Source organism: Microcebus murinus, chromosome 10 (assembly GCF_040939455.1).
Source record: "Microcebus murinus isolate Inina chromosome 10, M.murinus_Inina_mat1.0, whole genome shotgun sequence".
Lineage (NCBI taxonomy): Eukaryota > Metazoa > Chordata > Mammalia > Primates > Cheirogaleidae > Microcebus > Microcebus murinus.
The window spans coordinates 22022821-22046002 of NC_134113.1; the positions used below are offsets into that span (position 1 = coordinate 22022821).

Sequence of the window (23182 nt, forward strand, 5' to 3'; positions counted from 1 at the left end):
ATCTTCTTGGAAATAGAATCAAAATTAGGCAGCAACAAAAACCCTTTCATGAATACGCAAGCCTAATATGTCATTGTCAAATCACAAAGCTACCCAAGACTCACAACAGACAAGAAGGTAACAGTTATCTCCCAGCCCCCAGATTCACTTTCTCCCCCAGAGAGCTGATTTTTCATTTAAAAAAAGTTTAACAGTTCTTACATACTAGTTTGAAACCCATTAGACCAGTGCTTCTCAAATTATAATATGCCTATCAATCACCTGGAGCTTTTATTAAATGCAGACTCTGATTCAGTAGCTCTGAGATGGGACCTGAGATTCTGCATTCAAAGAAACAAAGTTTTCAATTTTGAAGCCATAATTACCAAATGATTCTTTTAAATTCTTGTAACTAGAGAATATCCATCAATGATTGGTATTATAGTATTATGAGTATGCTTATGTTGTCAATTTTGCTTTCAATATTTTATCTAGATAACTGATGGTTTTATGTCCAAGTCAATGTCTACTAAATATAAAAAGTTACTTTTTACTTTTATCTTGTGACAAGAGCAGTCATCCAATAAATATACTTATTTGGCTGGAAGTATTACTACCAAAACCCCACAAGGTACAGACACAGCCTCATGTCTGATTTTATATTTATCCGTATTTGGAACTTACATTATAAGAGCTTTACTCACAATCTAAGTAGCTGAGTTCCTTATCCTGCTATCAATTAGGAAATATTTGCTGAATGCAAAATTAGTATTAGTCAAAAGAAATTTGTAAACAAATCACATACACAAATAAATACATTTTAATAGTCATATTCCTGACTATTTGAAGAGAACAATATGTTTACATTCTGAGGTTCTCGATACTGGCGGTTCTGTATCACTTTTTTTTTTTTTTTAATTTTTTACACATTTTTTATTTTTTTTTATTTTGGCATATTATGGGGGTACAGATTTTAAGGTTTCAATAAATGCCCATTTCCCCCCCTGTATCACTTTTAAAAAATGTCTTACTAGGACAATTCTCAGGGCTAAAGAAAAAAAGGAAAAAAAATGTATCAAATGCCCCCAACCCTAACCTTAGACCAATTAAATCAGAATCTCTTCTAGAAGGGCCTATGCATAATTAATTCTTAAAGCTTCTGAAATAATTAAGAGCCACCTTATTCTAAATAGTAATTTTAGGTAAAACATTACCAATATATAGTTACTCATACTGTTTTTAAAAAAACAGCATCATACTCCTCCATTACTTTTCACATATTGCTGATGGGAATGAAAAATGGTTCATAGTATCTAGTGAAATTACCTAGCAATTTCACTTGTAGACTTTCCCAAGATAGACAGGCAAAAATATAAAATGACAACTGCAAAAGGCTGTTTGGTTCATCCTGGCATTATTTATAATAGCATACAACTGAACTCAGCTCAAATATCCACCAAAAGGAAAGTGGTTGAATAAATTACAGTACATCCATAAAATGCAGCTGTACAAAGCTATGAGGAAGATGGATATACTCTGATATGGAGTGATCTCTGGGATGTGTGTTTAAGCTGAGGACATTAAGGAATTGTGCAAAGTTGGCTGCCTTTTATGCAAAAGGAAGCATATATAAAATCCGTGTATTTGTTTGTTTCTTTATTTTCAAAAAGGAACCAACATAAACTAAAACCAAGTAAAAATGATTATAGATGGAAGGGACAAGGACAGAAATAAAAGTTCTGACTCCACCTTATTTTGCCTAAAGAAAACTACAAATATATTCTCAACAATTAAAAAAGAAAAAGGAACTCCAGTATTAGAAAACAAAAAACTCTAGCTGTACATTAAGTTGGGGGCCTCATAACATAAAGAAATTCTTTCAAATGATTTTAAGCACAGTATTTTGACGTTATATCCTAGTGGGATATATCCGAAAGACAAGAAAAAATATTTCCCCTAACTGCATTTTAATAGCCTTATTGTTAGTAGTAACACTGCATTACTTTGAAACATATATATGTTGTGATACTTACATAAGTAACAACATCATTTGAAGAACCAAGATACTCAGCATAAAAGAGATACAAGTATAACCCAAAAGTTTAAATAGACTATATCCATAAATTTGAAATATACCACCATGAATTCATGATTTACCTAGCTCTGCTTACTGAAAAGACCTAAAAGCAGTGACAACCCAGTAGGAATGAACACTCTAGCACCCGGGTTAGAGACTCCAAATAATACTTTTCCATTAAAAGGATTAGGGTTCCTTGGAAAAATGGCTAATTCCAGATATGAGGCAGAAAGTTTTACATGAGCCCAGAACACCTTACAGTGTCAGAAAACAAGAAATTAGCAAAGAAAAATGGGGGGAATGTGTAGAACGAAATAAAAAAAATACAAGAACCAACTTAGAAATTCCCATTTAACTAAAGATGGCACAATGTGAACATGAAAAAACAATGACTGCAGTTGACTATAAATCAAATATATAAAAGCCATAACATTAAGAAAATGTATGATCACATTTTAAAGGAACTAGGATACTTTAATTTGATGTGGAACTTTATAATGGATGGATTAGCCTTTTGACGTCTGAACCTATTACTAATTAATTTTAGCATCACCAAAACGACATCCTGTGCCTCCTGAAATGATGCCATAAGAAGGCTGCATCATTCATGAAGCATTCTTGCCAAACTGAATACTGAACCCAAATCTAACCAACTCTCTAGATTCTGTGCTGTATAATATGGTAGGCCACTAGCCACATGTGGCTATTTAAGTTTAATTTAAATAAAAGCAAAGTTAATGGCATAAGCAAATTGCCAAATCCATAATGTGGGAAATGATGTAATGACCTAGTTTCTTCACCAAATAAATGGAGCAAAGAGAAAGTTATTACAAACTTAAGGAAAAAAACCCAAAATCAAATATGATAGGTGGATCTTGTTTGGAACCTGATTTGAATGACTCTTTTCTCTTTAGATCCTTATTTGAACAACCAAGACATTTCTGAAACTAGGGAAATCAGAACAAGAATTAGACATGTAAGAATTAATTTTATTAGGTGTGACAGTAGCACTGTCGATTGAACAGCTCTTATCTTTTAAAGATATATGCTAACATACTGACATTTTAATTTGTGAAGTGATATGTCAGGGATTTGCTTTAGTATACTCCAGTAAAAGGCAAAAACAACAAAACCAAAAGCAATTTAAAAAGCTAGAGGGTGTGGGTGAAGAAACTAAATTGGTAAAACACTCATAACTATTGAGCATCTGTGACTGGGGAGTCGTTCCTCTCTTCCCTTTCCTAAATTTTCTGTAATAAGGTCATTGTCTAATTTTGCCTGCCATCTCCTAAACCTACAGTTCTGTTGACTTTATTCTACCCCAGTTTAGATTCCCCAACTCAAAACTACTACCCTTTAAACCATTTTTAATACCATTTCCGCTTCCTCTTTTTAACCTACTATCTGATTAGTCACATGCGCTTGCTAGCATAGCACATCATCCTGCCTTCATACTCTGAAATGAAATTCTCCATGCTTGTCTACTCCATTGCCCTTCATCAGATTTTCCTAATTTCTCTTGCTCTGTTATTTCCTTTTTCTGTGGCATGCTCCTCTCGTGTTTTGTTGGCAATAACAAACAACATGGCAATAAAATATTTATTCCAGTATTTGGTTCTCTCTTAAACAAACTCATCATTCATTCAATGCTCTGTACGTTCTCCAGTCACCATGCTCATTTCTAACAAATAGTTCTGAAATTCAACTTATCAACTACATCAAATGAAGAGAGGGAAATAGCTTAAGAAATCAAGAACACTTCCTCTAAAGATTTATGATTTTAAAATAACAAACATGAGATGAAAAAGATAAGTAACCAACTAGATAAATTTTCTAGCTAGACAGAGTAAAGGAAAGGAAAACGACTCTAGGGATAGCTAGCTATCTTGTAAAACGTCAGCCAAATCAATGCTACATTAGAGCCAATGGTTTGTTCTTTGTAAACTAATTTACGCCTATGCTTATTTTCCTTTTAAAAAATTGTATCTTGCCTCTCCTATAATAAAAAAAGACAAATTTTCATCTAGAATAAGGAAAGGAAACAGTGTAGTCTCAGGACCAGATTAGCATCAGAGTTTAGGGAAAAGCCACAGAAGACAAGACAGGCAAAAATTAAAGCAAAGTCAGAAATCTAGAGACAAAAACACAAAAACTTCCTCTGCCTTTTAAAGAAATTGTATCAGAAGTGGTTAGGCATTTCCACGTTTTAAAAATTTCTCTCAAAAAGCAGTATAACTGGCTTTGAACTACACTTAGCACAGAATCAAACACAAATGAGACATTTATTAAACGCTTGCTTTTGTAGTAAGCAGACTACACTACTGACAAAACCCACAGTTCAGATTTCGAATCCCATTTAACTAAATGAATTAAGTTTATTGAGTGTGCTGGAATCTGGTTGTCAACCATTAAACAAAGGCTAAAACACAAGACAGATTAGTGTTGTCAAGATATTACATATCCCTGTACACGGTGATCACAAAACTAGATACCTGATTGTGCTCAACTCTTCTTTGCTTGAGTGTTACTGGAGTCTTTGCTCTGCCCTTTAGTGGTTCTCTCTTCTCAAGCTTGAGCTCTATTTTAGAGTCTGGAAATAACATCGAAGAAATCATTACTCTCTGAAACATACAATAAACTATGATGTTATCCTAATATTACTTTGGAACCCTGGTTTTAGGCAAATAGGTAAAACAAGTTTGTCTACTGGTAATCCCGCAATAGACCAAAATTGTTTAACCACAGTGTCTTAAAAACTTTCTTTTCTCATTATTTTATTCAATTGTTTTTAAATCTCCCTTACTCTTTAATCTGACCACTTCTTATTAATTCTCCTCTCCTTTTTCTGGGACTAACAGCATCAAACATAAAGTGAATTAAAAATGCTCCCATGGAAACTTTTCACTAAAAATCAATTTAGATGTGGAAAAAGCACAATTAAAACACACAGTTGTGTATACACTGTTTTGTCCATATAGTACTCTATTACTGTATTGCAAAGGTTAGCTTATTAAATTGAAACTTGGAACAGGAAAGGGAAAAAGCTACAGGAAATTTTAGGAGAGAAAAAAACATATACGGTATCAGCCTTTAATAACAAATAAAATGATAACTGCCAATGCCATTAATAAGTACTTTAATACTAAGTCTCCCTCCTTTCTTTTTTGATGCAGTTACAAAAACCTGGGGACAACTGAGGTAATGAGGAATCTTGTTCACAGAAAAATATAACCAATCACAGATCACTTTTCTTTCCCATAATGAAAATAGCATTTCTTTGGAGAGAAGCCAATACTTCTGTATTATTTGACTTATCATGACAGTTATTAACCAAACAACTCAAAGATACATATTTTCTTAGCAGACTTCCCCTGGTCTTGATTTTATCACCACTTGAAAATCTAAATTTTAAAAAAGACTGATATTATAGGCTAGGCACAGAGGCTCATGCCTATAATCCCAGCACTTTGCGGGCCCAAGGTGGGAGGATCGCTTGAAGCCAGGAGTTCGAGACCAACCCAGGCAACATAGTAGATCCCATCTCTACAAAAAATAATGATCTAGGCATAATGGTGCATGCCTAAAGTCCCAGCTACTCCAGAGTCTGAGGCAGGAGGATCACTTCAGTCCAGGAGTTTGAGGTTGCAGTGCGCTATGATTGCACACTGCACTCTAGCCTGTGAGGCAGAGCTAGACTCTTGTCTCTAAAAATAAAAAAAACTGATAAATTTTAGTTAACTTCTCCCTTTTTGTGGCCATTTATCATAATATACTAAAATTAGTAAAATCAGTTGTTAACTTCTACTAACAAAAATTTAACTTTATAATTAAAACAAAGCCTCGCGAGAGAAAAAATTAATTAAAAAAAAAATTTAACTTTAATTACTTTCTTACCAAAGAGGCAGGAATGGAGAAAATTTTTAAACTAAGCTTAGTTTCCCATGAACTCAACATAGCTGTACTAAAATGTGGTCAAGACAGCTATGTGTCTTGCTAATTTTCCAGTGTAATACTGGTCAGTTCAAAAACTACATGCAAATTTCCCAAAAAAGAACAGTGATTTTTACCAAGTTAGTTCAAACAGTTCAAGCTTTATTTAGGATTAAGCTATCAACTCCACCTCCCATCTTTCCCAACACTTCCATTAATGGATCTATCAACAAATATATCTATGATTGATACAGCCTAGCAATATAAAATCTATTTTTATGCTCTGTTAACTCAGACTCTAAAAATTAGCAAGAACCAAGTAAAAAATCCACTAGTTTAGCAGAAATTGGACAAATATGGTGTAAGGTTGCAGATTAATTCCTCTTACAAATTTAGATTCCAACAGCCAATAAAAACATGGTCCTCAAATAGAAGAAAAATCTTATGATAATAGTCAAAATATTTTCAATTAGAAATGTCAAGTGAGTTTCAATGATGAAATGGAAAAGGGATGTTCATCCACAACTGTTTATCTTGTTGCAACTCCAAGAATAAAAGACACATACAACATGTTTCTGGAGACCACACAAAAATGTTCAAATTTAAGAACTTTATTGAATTTGCAGAAGCATTCTACAGTAATACATTTTAAAAAAATCACACAGCACTTAGTAGGTACATGTATACATGTACATTTCAAAAGACAAATAACAAAATTACTCTTAGAAAGTTGCAAAGATGGACATGTGTAGTCTAAGAATATGGTAATAGCTAGAAGTACCCAAGGACCATATTTTGTTATATTTAAGATTACTATTTACCACAATGCCTCTACTAGGTAAGTTACTCTCTCATCTTACAATCATAGAAGTGAAAAAAGGACAATAAACTTCTTTATACAGACACACAGATACTGGAATATAATTTCTTATGGTTTTTTTTTAATTTAAATTTGCTTTAGAGTCTAGATTAAGCCTAATGTCCATGAAATACAACATATCTTGAAAGAAAAATGTTATTTTAAAAAGGCCTCATTTTTCTAGTGTCTAGTTCATATGACAAAATAGAGTTATGGTGAGTATGCCCTATACCAGAGTATCTATTATGACCTAAAGAAGTGTTTCTCATGGATTAGTACTGGCCCATAAACTGTTTGTTACCAGACCACAAAGAAATGAGTGACTTGCATCAGAATGTAAACCAATACATTATATAGCTACTGCTATTACTAAAATTTTACTAAAAAATAAAAAGTGTCACTAGATGTAAATTCTCGTTTGCTCATCTTGTCTCTGAATCAGTAACAGTTTGTGGACTGGCACTGTGAGTCGCATTGGTATAGATTATGAATGATGTTGCAAACATAGTAACAAAAGTAAGAAAATAGGAACAAAAACGTGGACAAGTTCTAGAAAGTGAAAAGATACTTAGAAGTATCAAAAAGAAAAAAATAATTGTTTTCAATGTGCAACAAAGTGTTTTATTTTGTCCTAGATATAAAGGAGAATGCACATCATGCTATTAAACAACAGTAAAGACTCTTCTTATATTCTAGTTATTGGAATTTTCTTAGTTTTGAAGAATTGTCAAAGCATAAGTAAAATAGAAAATAGCAAACTAATTAGAGGCAAATATGTGATCTAGAAAGTTTTACATTGTAACAGGCTTTCTATCTGTGCAAATCTTAAAAAAATAAAAAAGGCAGTTCTATATAGGCAATTACTTTTATACAGTAATTTGATGGGTAGAAATATAACATCTTGAAATTAGCCTCAACTGGAAACCAAAGACCTTAACAGAAAAGAAAATTTTGGCATAAAAATTCCTAGAAAAGTTCCTAAGTTTCCCATATCAACGATAAGATAGATGTCTTTGCTCCTTACTTAGTGTTTATTTCCACGCTTTTTAATTACTTTATACACTTCTCCTCCAAATAACATTCCACCTTTAAAAGATGTAATGGCCAGCTTATTCTTAGAAGCTGAATTAATTTTGCAATCCTTCAACCAAAGATGTCGGCGACCTACAGTGGAATTTCCCATGGTATAGGCAGCCAACTTCACTTCATCAAATGCAGCTTCACAAATATATGAGGCTGCGTCGTATGTTTTGCTCAGAATTCCAAGTGCCTGGTACATACGACTAGGATCTGAGCTAAGAATTTGTGCAGCCTGACTAATGTCTGCCTGCATAGCTTTAGCTACAAAGGCTGTGTGGGTTGCAATCTGCAATGCTGATGCTGCAGCTTCATATGCTCTACAGAGTGCTAAGTCCAACTGTTTATCACAAGACTCAGTGGAGGCTGCCTGAATACCTGCTGGTGGAGTGGCTTCAGAAATCAATCCTAAAATTTCATCATCTACTTCTGGAACTGACAATATCTGTGTTGCCTCTCTGGAAGAAATTGGATACTTGTGTGCCAATGAAGGCACTTGCCTGTCAATTTGCTGCCACTGCTCTTCAATTACTTTTAAAACAGATTCATGGAAGGGAAAAGATAGTTCTGAGGCATCTAGTTTACCATGCTGTGATTGCTTAGACATTTCTATACCTAAGGTAGTCAGTGAGTGCGAGACAACACTTTTGGCAAAAGACATCAGTTCAGATCCAGGTATATTCTGAAACACCATAGAGGAACCGGAATCCCCTTCCTCTACTGACTTCTCTTTGAGTCTACGGAATTTCTGTGGAGGAGACAGGGATTCAGTTTCTTGACACTTAGATTGATCAATTCTCTTGCATATGTTTTCTATATCCAGTGGGGGTACAGAGTTAGAAGTCCCAGGCAAACTACCTAACCCACCCTGGACCAACAGAGAATTGACATAATCTCTGATTGCCTGAGCAAGTGGTGGAGAAATTTGTTGTGATCTCTCAGACTCTTCTAGTCCTTTCCTTTCACTGGAGAGAATCGACTGATCTGCAATATGGGATCTCTCAGGACATAATGGTTGAATTCCACTTTTCTCTCCACTGTAAATATTTTCTACTATGTCTTTATAGCAAGTAGTGGTGGTTTCTTTAATCAGTGAAGGAGAAGCTGCAGTAGAGACCAACATGGCAGTGAGTTCATGCTGAGAAGATGACGAAGAACTTTTCTCTAAACACCTATCATGGCTAGGTTTGGAGGAAATAAACAAATTCCCTCCAGAGGCTAATTTCTGCAACTGTCTCCTGCCAGGCAACTTTGTGGCAGTAAGAGGCTCCCTAGGTAGGTCTCCCTTAGAAGTGTGTATTTTCTTAGCTGCCTGTAGTTCAGTACTGCCCAAAGGAGGACGGGTGGAGATTTCAGGAAAAGAAATACCCTGAAAAAATCCACCATAGGGAGTAGTTGGAAGTTCAGAAAAAGGAACAAAATCCCTAGTGGACTTCACTTTCTTGTGTTCTTTCTTCTTTCCTGTAGAGGCAAAAGAGGCAGGAAGTTTAAGCATTACTCATGTTTGAGCTGATTTTATTCTCTGCCTCTTTGCTAAAATAGTGCTGTTGAAGGAAAAGACTCTATATTTCATATTCTGAACAACCAATTTGGCAGACTGTGCCCTGGTAGGCAATGCTTATGGCACTATAAACAATTTGGGTCAAATTAAATAATCACAATATTACCAAACAAGTAATATGAACTAAAAGTTTATAAATATCAAGTTGTACTTATAAGAATTTTTAAAAGAACATTTCATGTACTAGTCTCAAAAATATCATGGTCAAGTTTTTATAGTATAGTGTTACTAAAAATATGGCCCAAACATCTGCTTTAAAGTTGTCTTGAAATCAGATTATTTAGCAAAAAAAGTAAATAATTTAAATGTTTATCAATTGAGAATAAAGAAAATATGCCATATTCAAATGTTATGACTATGTATCTATAATGAGGAATAAACATATAATACACCAGTAAAATTAAATCTCAAAAATATAACATGGAGTAAAGAAAAGCAAGTGGTAAGATTTAGCATTTTATGTATATGGATTTTTAAAGGTATAAAACAATATCACATATTAGATGGATGCATATGTAAAAGTATATAAAATGAACTGGAAAGATAAATATCAAATTAATGATAGTGGTTGCTTCTGTGGAAGTAAGTGATAATGGGCAAAGAATAAGTAGGTAGAACTTTGCCTTTACTTATAATACTTTATTCTCTTAGAAAAATTGGACATTTATACTTGTCTCTCAGAATTATCAAGAAAAAAAATACTTAAATTACTTTGAGGATTACTGATATGAACAAAAATTTTATATATATCTTACCAATAGTTTTAAATTTTACCTTTTTCACGGTCACTGTACGAGCCTGAAAAAAATTACATGTACTTGATTATCATCTTTTTAAATTTTACCTTCTTCGTTGTCACTGTATCTGTCAGAATCATTACTTCCATTCTGCCTTGTATTTTCTGCTGACGAAGAAATTGTTGGCAGAGGAGTAGAAGATCTTGATTCTGTTCCTTGTTCCCTAAGTTTCAACAGCTTTTTCTCATATAGCTTCCTGGTTGTTCCTGAATTAAGGCAGAACTCGTTTTAGTACTTACATTATTTACGGTCCAGCTCAGACACTATCTGCAGTAACATTTTAAGCTTACTTTCACCTCTTCCTTTTTTAACTCAGGTGTTTAAAAATATTAATAGTATATAATGGACTCTCCTACAATAGGGATTTGGGGATTTTAATATGTGATTTCAACAATGTTCCTTTTAATAGCATGGAATGCATATGAGATTGATATAGGCCTTCCTGTAGATTATCTACTGAAGAGCTATGTATGACTATTTTTTGACTGAAAGTCTTGGACTTGTACATTTTCTCCACTACTATGTAATAGCAGTACTTGCCTAAATAGAAAAATCATTTTAAACAGATTATTCCCCTCTGTAGAATAACTATGATTAATCTCTTCCAAGAGATCATATGCCTATAATTAGCCATTCAGTTAATGGGGAGAAGAAAATTTCTACAAATTGCATTTAAATATAATAACTTTACAACTGGAACTTTTTACAGAAAATATTATCACAAATAGAAATTACAAAGCAAAATTGATTACAAATTCTTGATACATTTCAACATCAATAACAGTTTAAAACAAAAAATAGCTTTTATTTTGTTTTACACTAACTGCATCTTTGCTTAATTTCTGTAAGGTGAACAAATTGACAATGGACATTTTTTAAGAAACAACATGTATCTAGAAATGTTATATAAGGCCTCTTAATTGAGTTGAACAGCTGGTACACCAACATGTAATTTAGTGTATTTTGATATAAACACATTTTTCAGTGTCTCTTTTTTGGAATTTTAAGTAAAAAAATGTAAAAAGTATTATATATCTTTCGGTAATTATATTAATAGGCTTATTATTCTCTATTTGGAAGCAGTATATAAATTAAAACAAAATATTCTAAATCCTTGTTTGCAACTATACCTACAGCAAAACTCACCAAATCTCCAGTGTTCATAATTTCACACAACACAGAAGATCAAAATGGATTTTCTCATCTTGAAGTTATTGCCACGGCCCTCCAAAACTAAGCCATAATCAACCTTACAAAATCATCATCACCTAAAAGTAATCCAATGACGTAAATCCAGTCTGTTTAGTTCCAAGTTTTCTTATTTTAGTTTGTTCTTTTGGGTATCATTCTTGAATTCCAATCAAGACAGGACTTTTTAAAAGGTACTTTTTTTTTTTTTTAATTTCGGCATATTATGGGGGTACAGATTTTAAGGTTTCAATAAATGCCCATTTTCCCCCTCCCCCCAAAAGTCTGAGTCTCCATCATGACCATCCCCCAGATGGTGCACATCTCACTCATTATGTATGTATATACCCCGCCTCCCTCCTACCTGCCCTTTAAAAGGTACTTTTAATGATAACTGAAAAAAAGGCACTATGCTAGTACTTGAGTAACTTGAGTTATATTAACAAGTTTGTCACTAACTTACTGATTTGGATGAATTTGGCTAACTAGGTTATCTCAGATTTTCCTCAATTGTCATATAAGACCCATGTGTCTGTCTCACCATGCAGTGTGGTACAAGCACCATATAAAACAATCTTAGCAACAATTTTGGAGATTATCTAGAGTTCAGTCTTCCCATTTTTATTTCCCTCATTTAGAGCCAAAGAAACTAAGGTCCTGGGCATATAAATGATTAATGACAGACCAGTCCTTAGAACACAAATTCTAACTGCTAAGCAAGAGGAAAAAACAATTTGGGGTCTTGCTTCATAGGAAAAGATACTGTATTTGAAATTTCATCAACTTACCCACAATAGGACCAGGATTCACTCCATATTTCACAAGCTGATCCAGAAGATCTTCATTAGTCAACTCTGTTACATCTAGATCATCTTTATCTTCAAGTCTGGGTTTATCAGTTTTCTTTGTGGCTTTCTGTAAACAAAGTTCAGTTATCTTTTCACATGAATTAAAAAGTTCACTTATTAGATACACAACAGTCAGTATGCAATAAATATGCAAATTAACCGTCAAGTTGATTTACAGTAATATTAGGCCTTAGCAATTTGGTTCAATTAAAAGCAGCTCATTATTTGAGGACATTTTCTAAGTTCAACTTAATTATACAAAACTAACAGGCAAGTATGTAACTGAAATTTTAAAGACACTATTATTATTAAAATAGTCAATTTTGGATTACCTATCTAAAAAAGGCAGTGATGGCATCAAAAATTCAAAAAAGTAAATAAAAACTAAAGCTGACTGACTCTGGATAATATTATATGTATTATAATAAAATCTATGCTTGTTATCTTTTAAACAACCAAAAGTTATACTGTATTTCTTACAGCATATAACTCCTGATAGCAATGGAGACAGATTAGCATGAAAGTTGCAAAGAGAAGCCAGACTGGGTTTTAAAATTTTCATCCAGATTGTGAACACGATTTACTATTGACCTGTTGATAATCCTTAAAAGCTTAAATTAATCCAAAAAAAGTTTAAGTTAAGACTTTACCACAAAGGTTCATACTTAGTTATATATAAAAGTGATTTCCATTAAACAGCACATGAAAACTTAAAGAAGCTCAAATGAATGAATACAGTCGGCTCTCCATTATCCATGGGTTCCACATCTGTGGATTCAACCAACAGCTTGACAATCACAAGCATTCAGCACAATGGTTGGATAAAGATGAAGTGCCTAAAACACAAAACACGGTCTAAAACCAAATAGTCATCAAAAATATTCAAGAGGAAAAACCCAATAAAACCGGTAATATGCTCACGCCTGTAATCCTAGCTCTTGGGAGGCCGAGGCGGGCGGATTGCTCAAGGTCAGGAGTTCAAAACCAGCCTGAGCAAGAGCGAGACCCCATCTCTACTATAAATAGAAAAAAATTAATTGGCCAACTGATATATATATAAAAAATTAGCTGGGCATGGTGGCGCATGCCTGAAGTCCCAGCTACTCGGGAGGCTGAGGCAGGAGGATCACTCGAGCCCAGGAGTTTGAGGTTGCTGTGAGCTAGGCTGACGCCACGGCACTCACTCTAGCCTGGACAACAAAGCGAGACTCTGTCTCAAAAAAAAAAACAAAAAAAAACCAAAACGGTAATATATTAAAAATAATACAAATTTTAAAAATACAATATAATAACTATTTACACAGTATTTACATTGCATTAGGTATTATAAGAAATCCACAACCCCCCACTGCTAAATTTGACTGGCTTTAAAAAAAAAAAAAAAAAAAAGAAATCCAGAGATGATTTAAAGTATAAGGGAGGATGTGTGCAGATCACACCTTTTTTATATAAGGGACTTGAGCATCGTGGAGTTTGGTATCCAGGGGGGATCCTGGAACCAATTCCCACCCTAAGGATAGGAGGGACAACTGTATTCTCTTTGTAACATAATTATCTTAGTGTGAGGTTATTAAGTATGAAATGTCCAATTTCTTTAAATACTAAGTTTGCTGAAATCTCTGACTTTTCACTTTGACACTTCTTGTTTTATTTTTATTGTGAAGATACATCTTCAGTCTTTCAAACGTACCTTTTGGCTTGTGATTTACCTTTCAAAAATTTTTAGAGCTATTTTTGTGAAACCATGGATAAGTCAAAAATTTGTGTTGTTTTCAAATATGAAATCGGTACCGTCATAGAACCACTACAGCACAGATAGCTCGAAATATCAACAAAGGGTTTGGGAAGGATGTGGCTAATGAACACACAGTATGTGGATAGTTTGAGAAGTTCTGTTCAGGTGATTTTAATCTTAATAATGAGCCACATGGGCGACCTCTGAGACCAAGGTGGATAATGAGCTGAAAGCTGTAGTAGAAGCGAATCCATCTCAACCTACGCTGTGAATTAGCAGCAAGATTTGACATTACTACTCCAACAACATTGGACCATTGGAAACAAACTGGCAAGGTAAGGAGCTGGATAGATGGGTACCATACTACATGAATTAAATCAGGCATCCTCAAACTACAGCCCGCAGGCCACATGCGGCCGCCGGGTGTTTTTGACACCACTACCTGTCCTGCTTAGCAGCCGACTAGTCCGGGCCCACAGTGCACATGTGTGGAATGTGCGCCGCACTCTCAACGGCCTCCAATGGTCTGAGGGACAATGAACTGGCCTCGTTTAAAAAGTGTGAGGACCCCTGAATTAAATGAACATCAGAAGCTAAATTTGTCTTGAAGCTTGCCTTCTTTGCTGTCACAACATAAAGGTGAACCATTTCTATGCTGTATTGTTGTTACATATGATGAAAATGGATTTTTTGTTGACAATCGCAAGCATTTGGCACAATGGTTGGATAAAGATGAAGTGCCGAAATCGCAGTCTAAAACCAAATATTCATTAAAAAAAACTTAATGGTGTCTGTCTGGTAGTCAGGCCTGCGGTTGGTATTATCCACTACAGCTTCATGAAACTTGGTCAATCAATTATAGCAGATATCTACTTCAACCAACTGGATGACATGCTGAGACTGCTTGTGATAAAGCAGCTGAGATTGGTCAATAGAGACAGGCCAATCCTCTTGCAAGACAATGCTCAACCACACGTTGCACAAAAAATGAGGCTCAAACTAGAGGCTAGACTTGTAAACTCTCTGTCATCCAATGCATTCACCAGACCTTGCACCAACTGACTACCACTACTACTTCCAGGCTTTGCACCACTTCAATTCTGAACAAGCTATGGAAAATTTCATTGCCACTAGCTCTCCAGGCTTCTTTTGCTGCTGGCATAAACAAGCTACCATTAAAATGGCAGAACGGTGTCAATATATACTCTGATTAATTGTACTGCTTCTTGTTGGAGATATAATAAACTAAACTTTTGATTTGAAATCAGACTTTTCATATTTAATGACCTAATAGTTTATGATCCATGAAAGAAGCCTGACAGACTTCATGGTTACATATCGTCTCCAACAGTTTTAGTCCCCTTAGATTAAGTTCTATATGAACATTTCATTAAGAATAATCAAAAGAACAGGGAACAAACTTGGAGAGAAATTTTAAGTTTTTAAATGAAGCAATAGCAGTAGTTACTGAAAAAAATTATATAAATTTCCACGGTTAAACATGCAAAGGAAGCAAAAGTATGGGTATGTTTTAAGGTTGTGGCAAGTAGCCTTACAAATGCCCTGAAAGCATCAGAGCACTAAACAAAAAAATGGCTGTTTAAATAGCCACAAACATCAAAGTAAAATTTATGAAAAATGGCTAAAAGTATGAAGTTGTACTGATTGTTTACTTTCCAGTAATGCTAGAGGGAACAAAATCAGGCATTATTTAGCCATGTACTAGAATTTCTATGTTTTTAACAAATAAAAATTTGATGTCCATTCAAGAGAAATCTTTAAAACAATGGCTATGAAGTTATAGCGAGGGTACTTTCAGAAGACTTTAATACACATATATTGCACTGATCTAGAATTACAAGGCTTGAGTCTTGAAGCAACCCACACCATTATGTCAAAATAATTGACTAGAATCTGACAGTTCTTATTTAAAGACTTGAATTCTTTAGAGAAAATGTTTATTTTAATCAAATAGACCTAATCCTGTGTTATGAGACATACTCAAATTTCCCAAAAACTGCAGTCAGGTAAGGGAGAAGAACTCCATTATATAATGCAAATATTTTAAATAATAAACAATCAATAAGGTTCAAATTACTTGTAGATAATCCTTCCCACCATAAGAACGTTTAAATTTTACTATCATCCTAATGACAAAAACCCAAGCCATTAAAAAAAATTTACTATTAAGTAAAACATCCGGGCATTCTAACTTCCTGCAACAGTTTGCAAGAAATCTTTCTTTGGCATTCCACATGTTCCACCTGCTTTTTATTACTAATAGTTATAACTATAGTACATGTTTTATCTCCCCCCTGAGCAATGATAGTCCCCAAGTCCCAATAACTCAGTTTTACGTAACATACTTTAAAATAGAAAATGATGCTACTTTTGACTATCAATAAATATTAACTTTTTCAAGTTAAGGTTATGAATACCTTAACTCTTTTACAAGTTATCTCTAATTTAAAAGGTCTTACCCCATTCTGATTCATAATCTTGAGCCTGAGAATGTGTATTTTTAAGGTGCAGCTCAGGGGAATTTGGATGCATCATTTAAGCAGGCAGTAAAAAGTAGGATCACTATTATACTCATATTTTTATATCAAACATCTAAAAGTTTCTAAAAATAGTAACTGACACAGGATTGGCACCTGATAAATGTTTTATCAAATAAATAAAGTACAATGTGGGGAAGAAAAAAGTCATTTATTTTTGAAAGTCCATTTCTTATTAGAAATAACATAGGTTTATCAAATTGAAGTAGGAAACCAGCTCCCTTACATTTTTTAAAACATAATGAAAAACTTCAGCTGAACAAGGTAATCTTAAATAACTTTATGCCAATAAATTTGCATAAGGTAAGTCAAATAGAGCAAAAGTTCAAAACAGGCTACCCGAGATTTTTTTTTATCTGTGGGGAGAAAAGTTTCAGAAGTTATGCCATTTTATAAGTATCAAATTTAATGAGAATAAAAATTATAAGATAAGTAGTGTGTTCTATGGTGATTAGCAAGCTAGCAGTTTCAATCAGGAAGAAACCACAAGTTGCACTCAATTCTGCCTCCAGAAAACTTTGTTCCTTTAAATAAATCACTTAATCTTAAGAGTTTCATTCAAAAATATCAAGTACGTTCTACCTACCAGGAACTGTTGTCCAGTTTCTTCCCAGCTACCCAATGATCTCTAAGGTCTTTTCCAAGTTTCAAAAAATCCAACAGCTCTGTGATAACATCTATGAACTACTTTAATTTCTTCAATCTCTTCCTCTAGTAGCAAAGAGAATGAACTACAACAATATTATAAAATAGATTAAAATAAGTACTTATTATGCATTGAGTTGTGTTCTAAGCACCTTTGGATTAACTTATAGAATCCTAAAAATCTATAAAGATACAAACAGCCTCATTTTACAAGTGAGGAAACTGTGGTCTAAGGCTGCATGTGGCTAACTCAGGAATCTTCATACTATCCTACAAGTGAACAGATTTTATACATCACTTTCACATACTTATCTTACCCTTTTTTGAAAACTATATTTTAATAACTTTGTATTGTATTTTTCTGGCATTAAATAAAGACAAAAATATTCAGAGATCATGTTATAATAGGTATCAATTACTGAACACTAGACACTTCACATATGCAACCACCTGTAATCCTCAATCTGATAAAGTAGCTATTAGATTTTTCCTTTATTTTAGGTGAAAATGGAGAATTTGAGAAGCAATGTTCACTGTTCAAAGTCATATGAATAAGTGACACACCTGGAATTTGAATCTGCAACTGTCTAATTTAGAAGTCTGAACACTTAACACCTTACTATATAGCATGGTGGTCAATTTGTGATTTAATCAACATTTGCTGCAGCTAGCATACTTTTAACTGCTCTTTTCCAAGTCTTTAAACATTTCCTGTTAAGAATGCATAATTCACCAGACCAGACCATTCAAGAATGCTATGTTCCACTAGATCCCAAACAGCTACACCTTCATAGTCTGCAATTTAGAACAAAAAAGGCCAACTCTGAAAATGTTTATTTTTGTGTCCACAATCTACATAATTTCAATATCTAAAAACACTAGTATCATCTAGGTGCATAAAAGGCTTAGAAGAAAACAAAACAAAAATAAACTTTTTAACAAAGAAATTTTTTTGCTATATCACACCCAGTGAATCTAAGAAACGAGACTACTGTCATGGCTGAAATGAAACAATTTCTCCTTTGAAAATATTTCTCAGCGAAGCATGGTGGCTCATGCCTGTAATGGCAGCAAGTTGGGAGCCTGAGGCAGGAGGATTGCCTGAGCCCAGGAGTTAGAGGTTACAGTAAGCTATTACCATGCCACTATACTGAGCCTGGGCAGCAGAGTCAGGAACTGTCTCTAAAAAAAAAATATATATTTTTTGAAAATGTAAAATGTTAAAAAGTCACCACTGAAAAATCTGTCTTATCTGCAACTCTCAAACGTGATCTGGCTTTCTCACATTTCTTTAAGAAATGTGACCCTACGCTGTTATTTTATATGGAGCTAAAAAATGACTAAAACATATAGTATATATAAAAGGAATTTGACATGAATAATTTTCTGTATATCATAAATGTCCTAAGGTTCTTTCCTGTGAATTCAAATTACTTTATCCTACACCTGATAAAAACACCTATCAGACTCCTAAGTTATATTATTATATAACTTGCTTTTACTTAATGTACTTTAAAATAGAAAATGACACTACTATCATTATTAACTTTTTCAATTTCTTGGTACCATCGAGCCCAGCCAGGGGTAAATAAACATTTTTCGGTTTTAAATACTCAAGGTAGAGAAAACATTTAAATCCATGATTATGAAAGTTATTCTCTATATGGATGAAAACATTAAAATGAGCTATAAAGGGCTTAGCATGCCAATCGACATAGTAGGTACTCTCAAACAAATGTTAATTCCTTTCCTCCAAGATTTATTTTCACGGTGCTGAGCAACTTGTTTTGAACTCCTGACCTCGAGCAATCCACCCGCCTAGGCCTCCAGGAGTGCTAGGATTACAGGCGTGAGCCACCGCAACAAGCCTGTGCTGAGCAACTTGAATAACATTCTTTACTTTTAGTGAGACAGGATCTGGCTCAGTCCCATAGGCTGGAGTGCAATGGCACAGATCATATAGCACACTGCAGCCTCCAACTCCTGGGCTCAAGCAATCCTTCCAACTCAGCCTCCAGATTAGTTGGAACTATAGGCACTCACCACTGCACTTAGTTAATTTTTAAAAAATTTTTAAGAAACAGGGTCTTGCTGTATTGCCCAAGCTGGTTTCAAACTCCTGGCCTCAAGCCATCCTCCTGCCTCAGCCTCCAGGAGTGCTGGGATTACAAGTGTGAGCCACAGTGACTAGCCATTTAGGTCTTCTTACCCCTGAAAGACCACTGGGTAAGATGGGGACATGAACTCTCTTTTGCATAGTAAAGGAAAAACATCAAAACTGAGATGGCTGTTTTTGTCAAAAAGGAACCAACACCAAAATAAGAATCAATAGTCATATTACAATACAACAAAAAAAGTCATGGTTTAATACATTTGCACAGAAGACCAACACAGGATTATATAGAAGAACTGTTTGTTTTTAAATGTGCTGATTTTAATTAAAAATATTCCATTTTCAAACAAATCTTTACTGAAATAATGTGAATACTACCTTCTTTTTCAGAGTGGGTGGGGGATAATGGATAAGAGATATGCCTTACTTCAAAAGCAAATTTCTGTTTATTACAGAATGGTAAAGTGGCTTTCTTCAAATCCACAAAAACAAGACATGAGAAACAAAAAAGTGTTACTGGTCTTATATTACTGAATACATTTTTCTTTGGCACTACTCTGTGCCAGACACTTACTTAAAACATTTGTAATTTGTAAGACTTTCAATTTCTCTAAAGCTCAGACTAAGATTTTCAATTAAATTCAGACATCAATAACATGTCTTTCATTTCTGCCTGAGTAGCCAGGAAAACATATTAGATATGTATTTTAAAATTAAACAACATAAGAGTGTTGTAAACTTTGAAAGACGCAATAATTCTGAGTGATGCTAGTAACCAGCAGTAACAACTCCAAACACCACGTTCATTGTGCCTTACAATGCATTTTAAGTTACACCAATCAATAGTTTTAGCTTCATTCTATTATGATTTAAAGTTCAGTAACTAGGCAGGCACATGTAACCAACAAAACAGCACATAAAAATAAAGAGAACAGAAAGCAAACTCTTCTCAAACAAAATATGCATTTGGTGGAGGTGATCTGAGATTTAACTGAGATCAAACATTTCAAATTGCAATACTAATACACCAGAATATCATGAAATATCTTCCCTGAATCCGAAGTCTTTCCTGTCCTCAAACAAAATTTGGCAAATTGGGGGCGGGGAGACTCCAATTCAAACTCTTAGTAATTTTTAAATATTTGTCTATGATAAGCGCTTAAAATTATTTTCACTTCTTTTCCTGCTGAACAGTCCAGGGGAATAAAAGTGTATTTTAAAATGCTCATTTTAGAGTGAAGCAGTCCCGCCAAAAGATGGTCTGTTGCTGGGAAAAGATTAAAACAAACAAGAAAATATAAACGGTTCAAAAAGCCCTCCATATGCAAAAATATAAAAAGGCGGGAATATCCTTATTTCAAACTTTGGTTAGAAATCGGTATGTCACAAATTGCCCTCCAGGGAGCGCTCTGACACTCTGCGGCAAAACATTTCAGTTAATAAAGCGGGAAAACGCTCAAACTTAACCTATAGCATTTTAGAGCACCCTCCCGAGGCTTCCGAAAAGGACACGGAAGTCCCTACGTGCCCACTCCAGGAGGTCGGCGGGCCGGGAGCCCCGAGTCACGCGCGCAGCCCACACCTGCGCGCAACATAGACACCGCAAACGCAACTTCACACCTCCCGGACACGCAACGTCAAAAGACGCGGGCCCCCTCCCCCGCGCCCTCCCCTCCAGGGCCGGCTCCCAGCGGCCGGGGAGCTTGGCGACGCGGCGCCCGGGAGGGAGGGGCTGCGGCGGGGGGCGAGCGCGCACCGCAACCGCCAAGCGCCCGCCTTTGTGGCCCCGGCCCGGCGTCCTTACCCTGCCAACGGCGGCTCGACTGCGGCCCGCGGCGGCGGCCCCGGAGCCGAGGACTGGGGTGGGTTCGCGCTCCTCGTCACTGGAGAAGTCCGGCGGCCCCTTGCTGTTGGCGCCCGCGGCGAGCGGCGGCCGGTTGCGCGCCGTCAGGTGCTGCAGGTAGAGCTGTACGTACACGTCTTTGCGCTGCTCCCCGGCCGGGAGCGTCACATTGTTGGCGACCAACTCACTCTTCAACTTGTCTTTCGTCAGGACCGAGGGGTCTTCCAGGAACTCCGGCATCTCGGGGAACTGCGAATCTCCTTCCCCGCAGCCTTCACAACCGCCGCTCACGCCGGCGCGCTAGCTCCTGGCCGGGGGCCGCACGGCCGCCTCCGAGCCTCTCGCCTCCTGCGCGGGACGGACGCCGCGGAGCAGGGCAGAAACTCCCGGACACAAAGCAAACCCAGCCCCGGACACAAAAGCCCCCGGAGCGCAACTACGGACCAAGTGCGGCCAAGCTAGAAGCCCGCACCAACCCCAGCCCACACACTACAGGCAGGAGGCGAACAGCCTGCTTCGCCCACGCCCCAAGAACGCGCGCCGCCATTGGCGGGCGGCGTGAGGAAGCGCGACGGTGATTGGCGGGCTGGCTCGCGCGGGTTCCATTAGCCGCGGCGCCGAGCGAGAGGTGGTGGAAACGCAGTTTAAAAGCGGCTCGGGCGGGAGCCGAGGCACCCGGTCCGGTTCTGTTTTCATTTCCTCCACCCTTCCCCTCAGACGCTGATAAAGGACAGGTCGTATGGCTTTCGGGCGCCGTTTCCTCTCCTCCCTGCTTAAGAAGCAGCCTTCCTCTCTGGGGTCGAACGGGCCGAATTCCACGCCAGCTGCCAGGATCCTTGGCTGGGCCTTTCTTCCTCCCGGGACACTGACCCACCGAAGGAGAGAAGCTGCAGCCTCGCCTTCCCCAAGCGCTGCCCCTGAGGGGGAAGGAAAGAAGCGAGGCACGTCTGCAGGCACTCATGCTCCTTGATTTACTTGCGGGGGCGAGGGAGGGCAGGGAGTTCAATCCGCCCCCCACCCCCACCGCTCTCAGCTCGGGAACGCTTCTTTTGTTCCTGAAATTCAGGAAAAGCCAGACTTCTACTACTGGGCACTTTAGATTATCCTTGAATTAGGAACAAAATTGTATTGTTATTCGCTTCTTAAGGTAAAAGGCTGGGGCATTTCTAAGTTTCATTTGAACAGTTGTGACTCAAGACAAATCCATGCGAGAATTTTCGTTGAAAGCCGTCTTTGGGTTAGGTTTCCCCACCTATAAGTATCTTACCGTAACTTAATCGAGCCTAACGTTTGATAACCTAACAAACTGAAATGGAACCTTTAAGGAACCCGTTAATGGCCAACCTAACCGAGAAGGTGCATACTCGATTTTAATCCAAGAGGTAACCTAGTGACCTATAATTAGGCCAAGAACGCTAATCAAACCCATATTACTGATCCAAATTAAAACCTGGTAGATTCTCAGAAATTTGCTACAATTAAAAGTCTTCCTGAAAACAAGTACCATTGATGACCAGGATTGTATTTTTTATGAATATATGTTTCAAGATACGTTTTCCTAGAAAGAAGCTGATCTCTGACATAGGGTCTCTTAATCATTTCCCAAGATTCTGGGCTCCAAGCTATGCTTTAGAAGCTGCTTTAAAAAAATGGTTTTTCAGTCCAGAAATAGTATGAAAAAAATAAATAAATAAAATAAAAAAAAATTAAAAAATGGTTTTTTTTAAATGTTTACCTGATTTCCACATTATTGTGTAAGTTAGACTAAATTTAAGGCAAACACACTAAAAATATTTTCTGTGGTTTAAGCCATTATGTTCAGATTGAGGAGATGCTATTTCTTTTAGTAAAATTATTTTTCTAGAGGCAATTTTAATTCCTTTCTAAAAATCTCAGTATTCACATATATTTTTAAGCAAATAGTATTAAGGTCAGTAATGCAAATTAGAAATTGTGTTTTAAGTAGCAAGTT

The 23182-nt window shown here is 36.2% G+C and overlaps 1 protein-coding gene across 4 annotated transcripts in view; it reads right to left on the reverse strand.

The window, feature by feature from the left end:
* TMPO (thymopoietin) overlaps window positions 1-22889 on the reverse strand; it is a 45614-nt gene extending 22725 nt beyond the window's left edge. For 3 of the 4 annotated variants that reach the window (XM_012787655.3, XM_076007872.1, XM_012787652.3), the window contains exons 1-4: window positions 21172-21735; window positions 12257-12383; window positions 10328-10486; window positions 4549-4646 (exon numbers count right to left, since the gene is read on the reverse strand). In XM_012787655.3, the coding sequence (XP_012643109.1) occupies window positions 4549-4646; window positions 10328-10486; window positions 12257-12383; window positions 21172-21450 (663 nt within the window). In that variant the 5' untranslated portion in view covers window positions 21451-21735. Of the gene's footprint in view, window positions 1-4548; window positions 4647-6581; window positions 9384-10327; window positions 10487-12256; window positions 12384-21171 lie in introns of those variants that run through there. The other variant, XM_012787651.3, reaches the window with a different exon arrangement.
* Window positions 22890-23182: the final 293 nt, after the last annotated feature.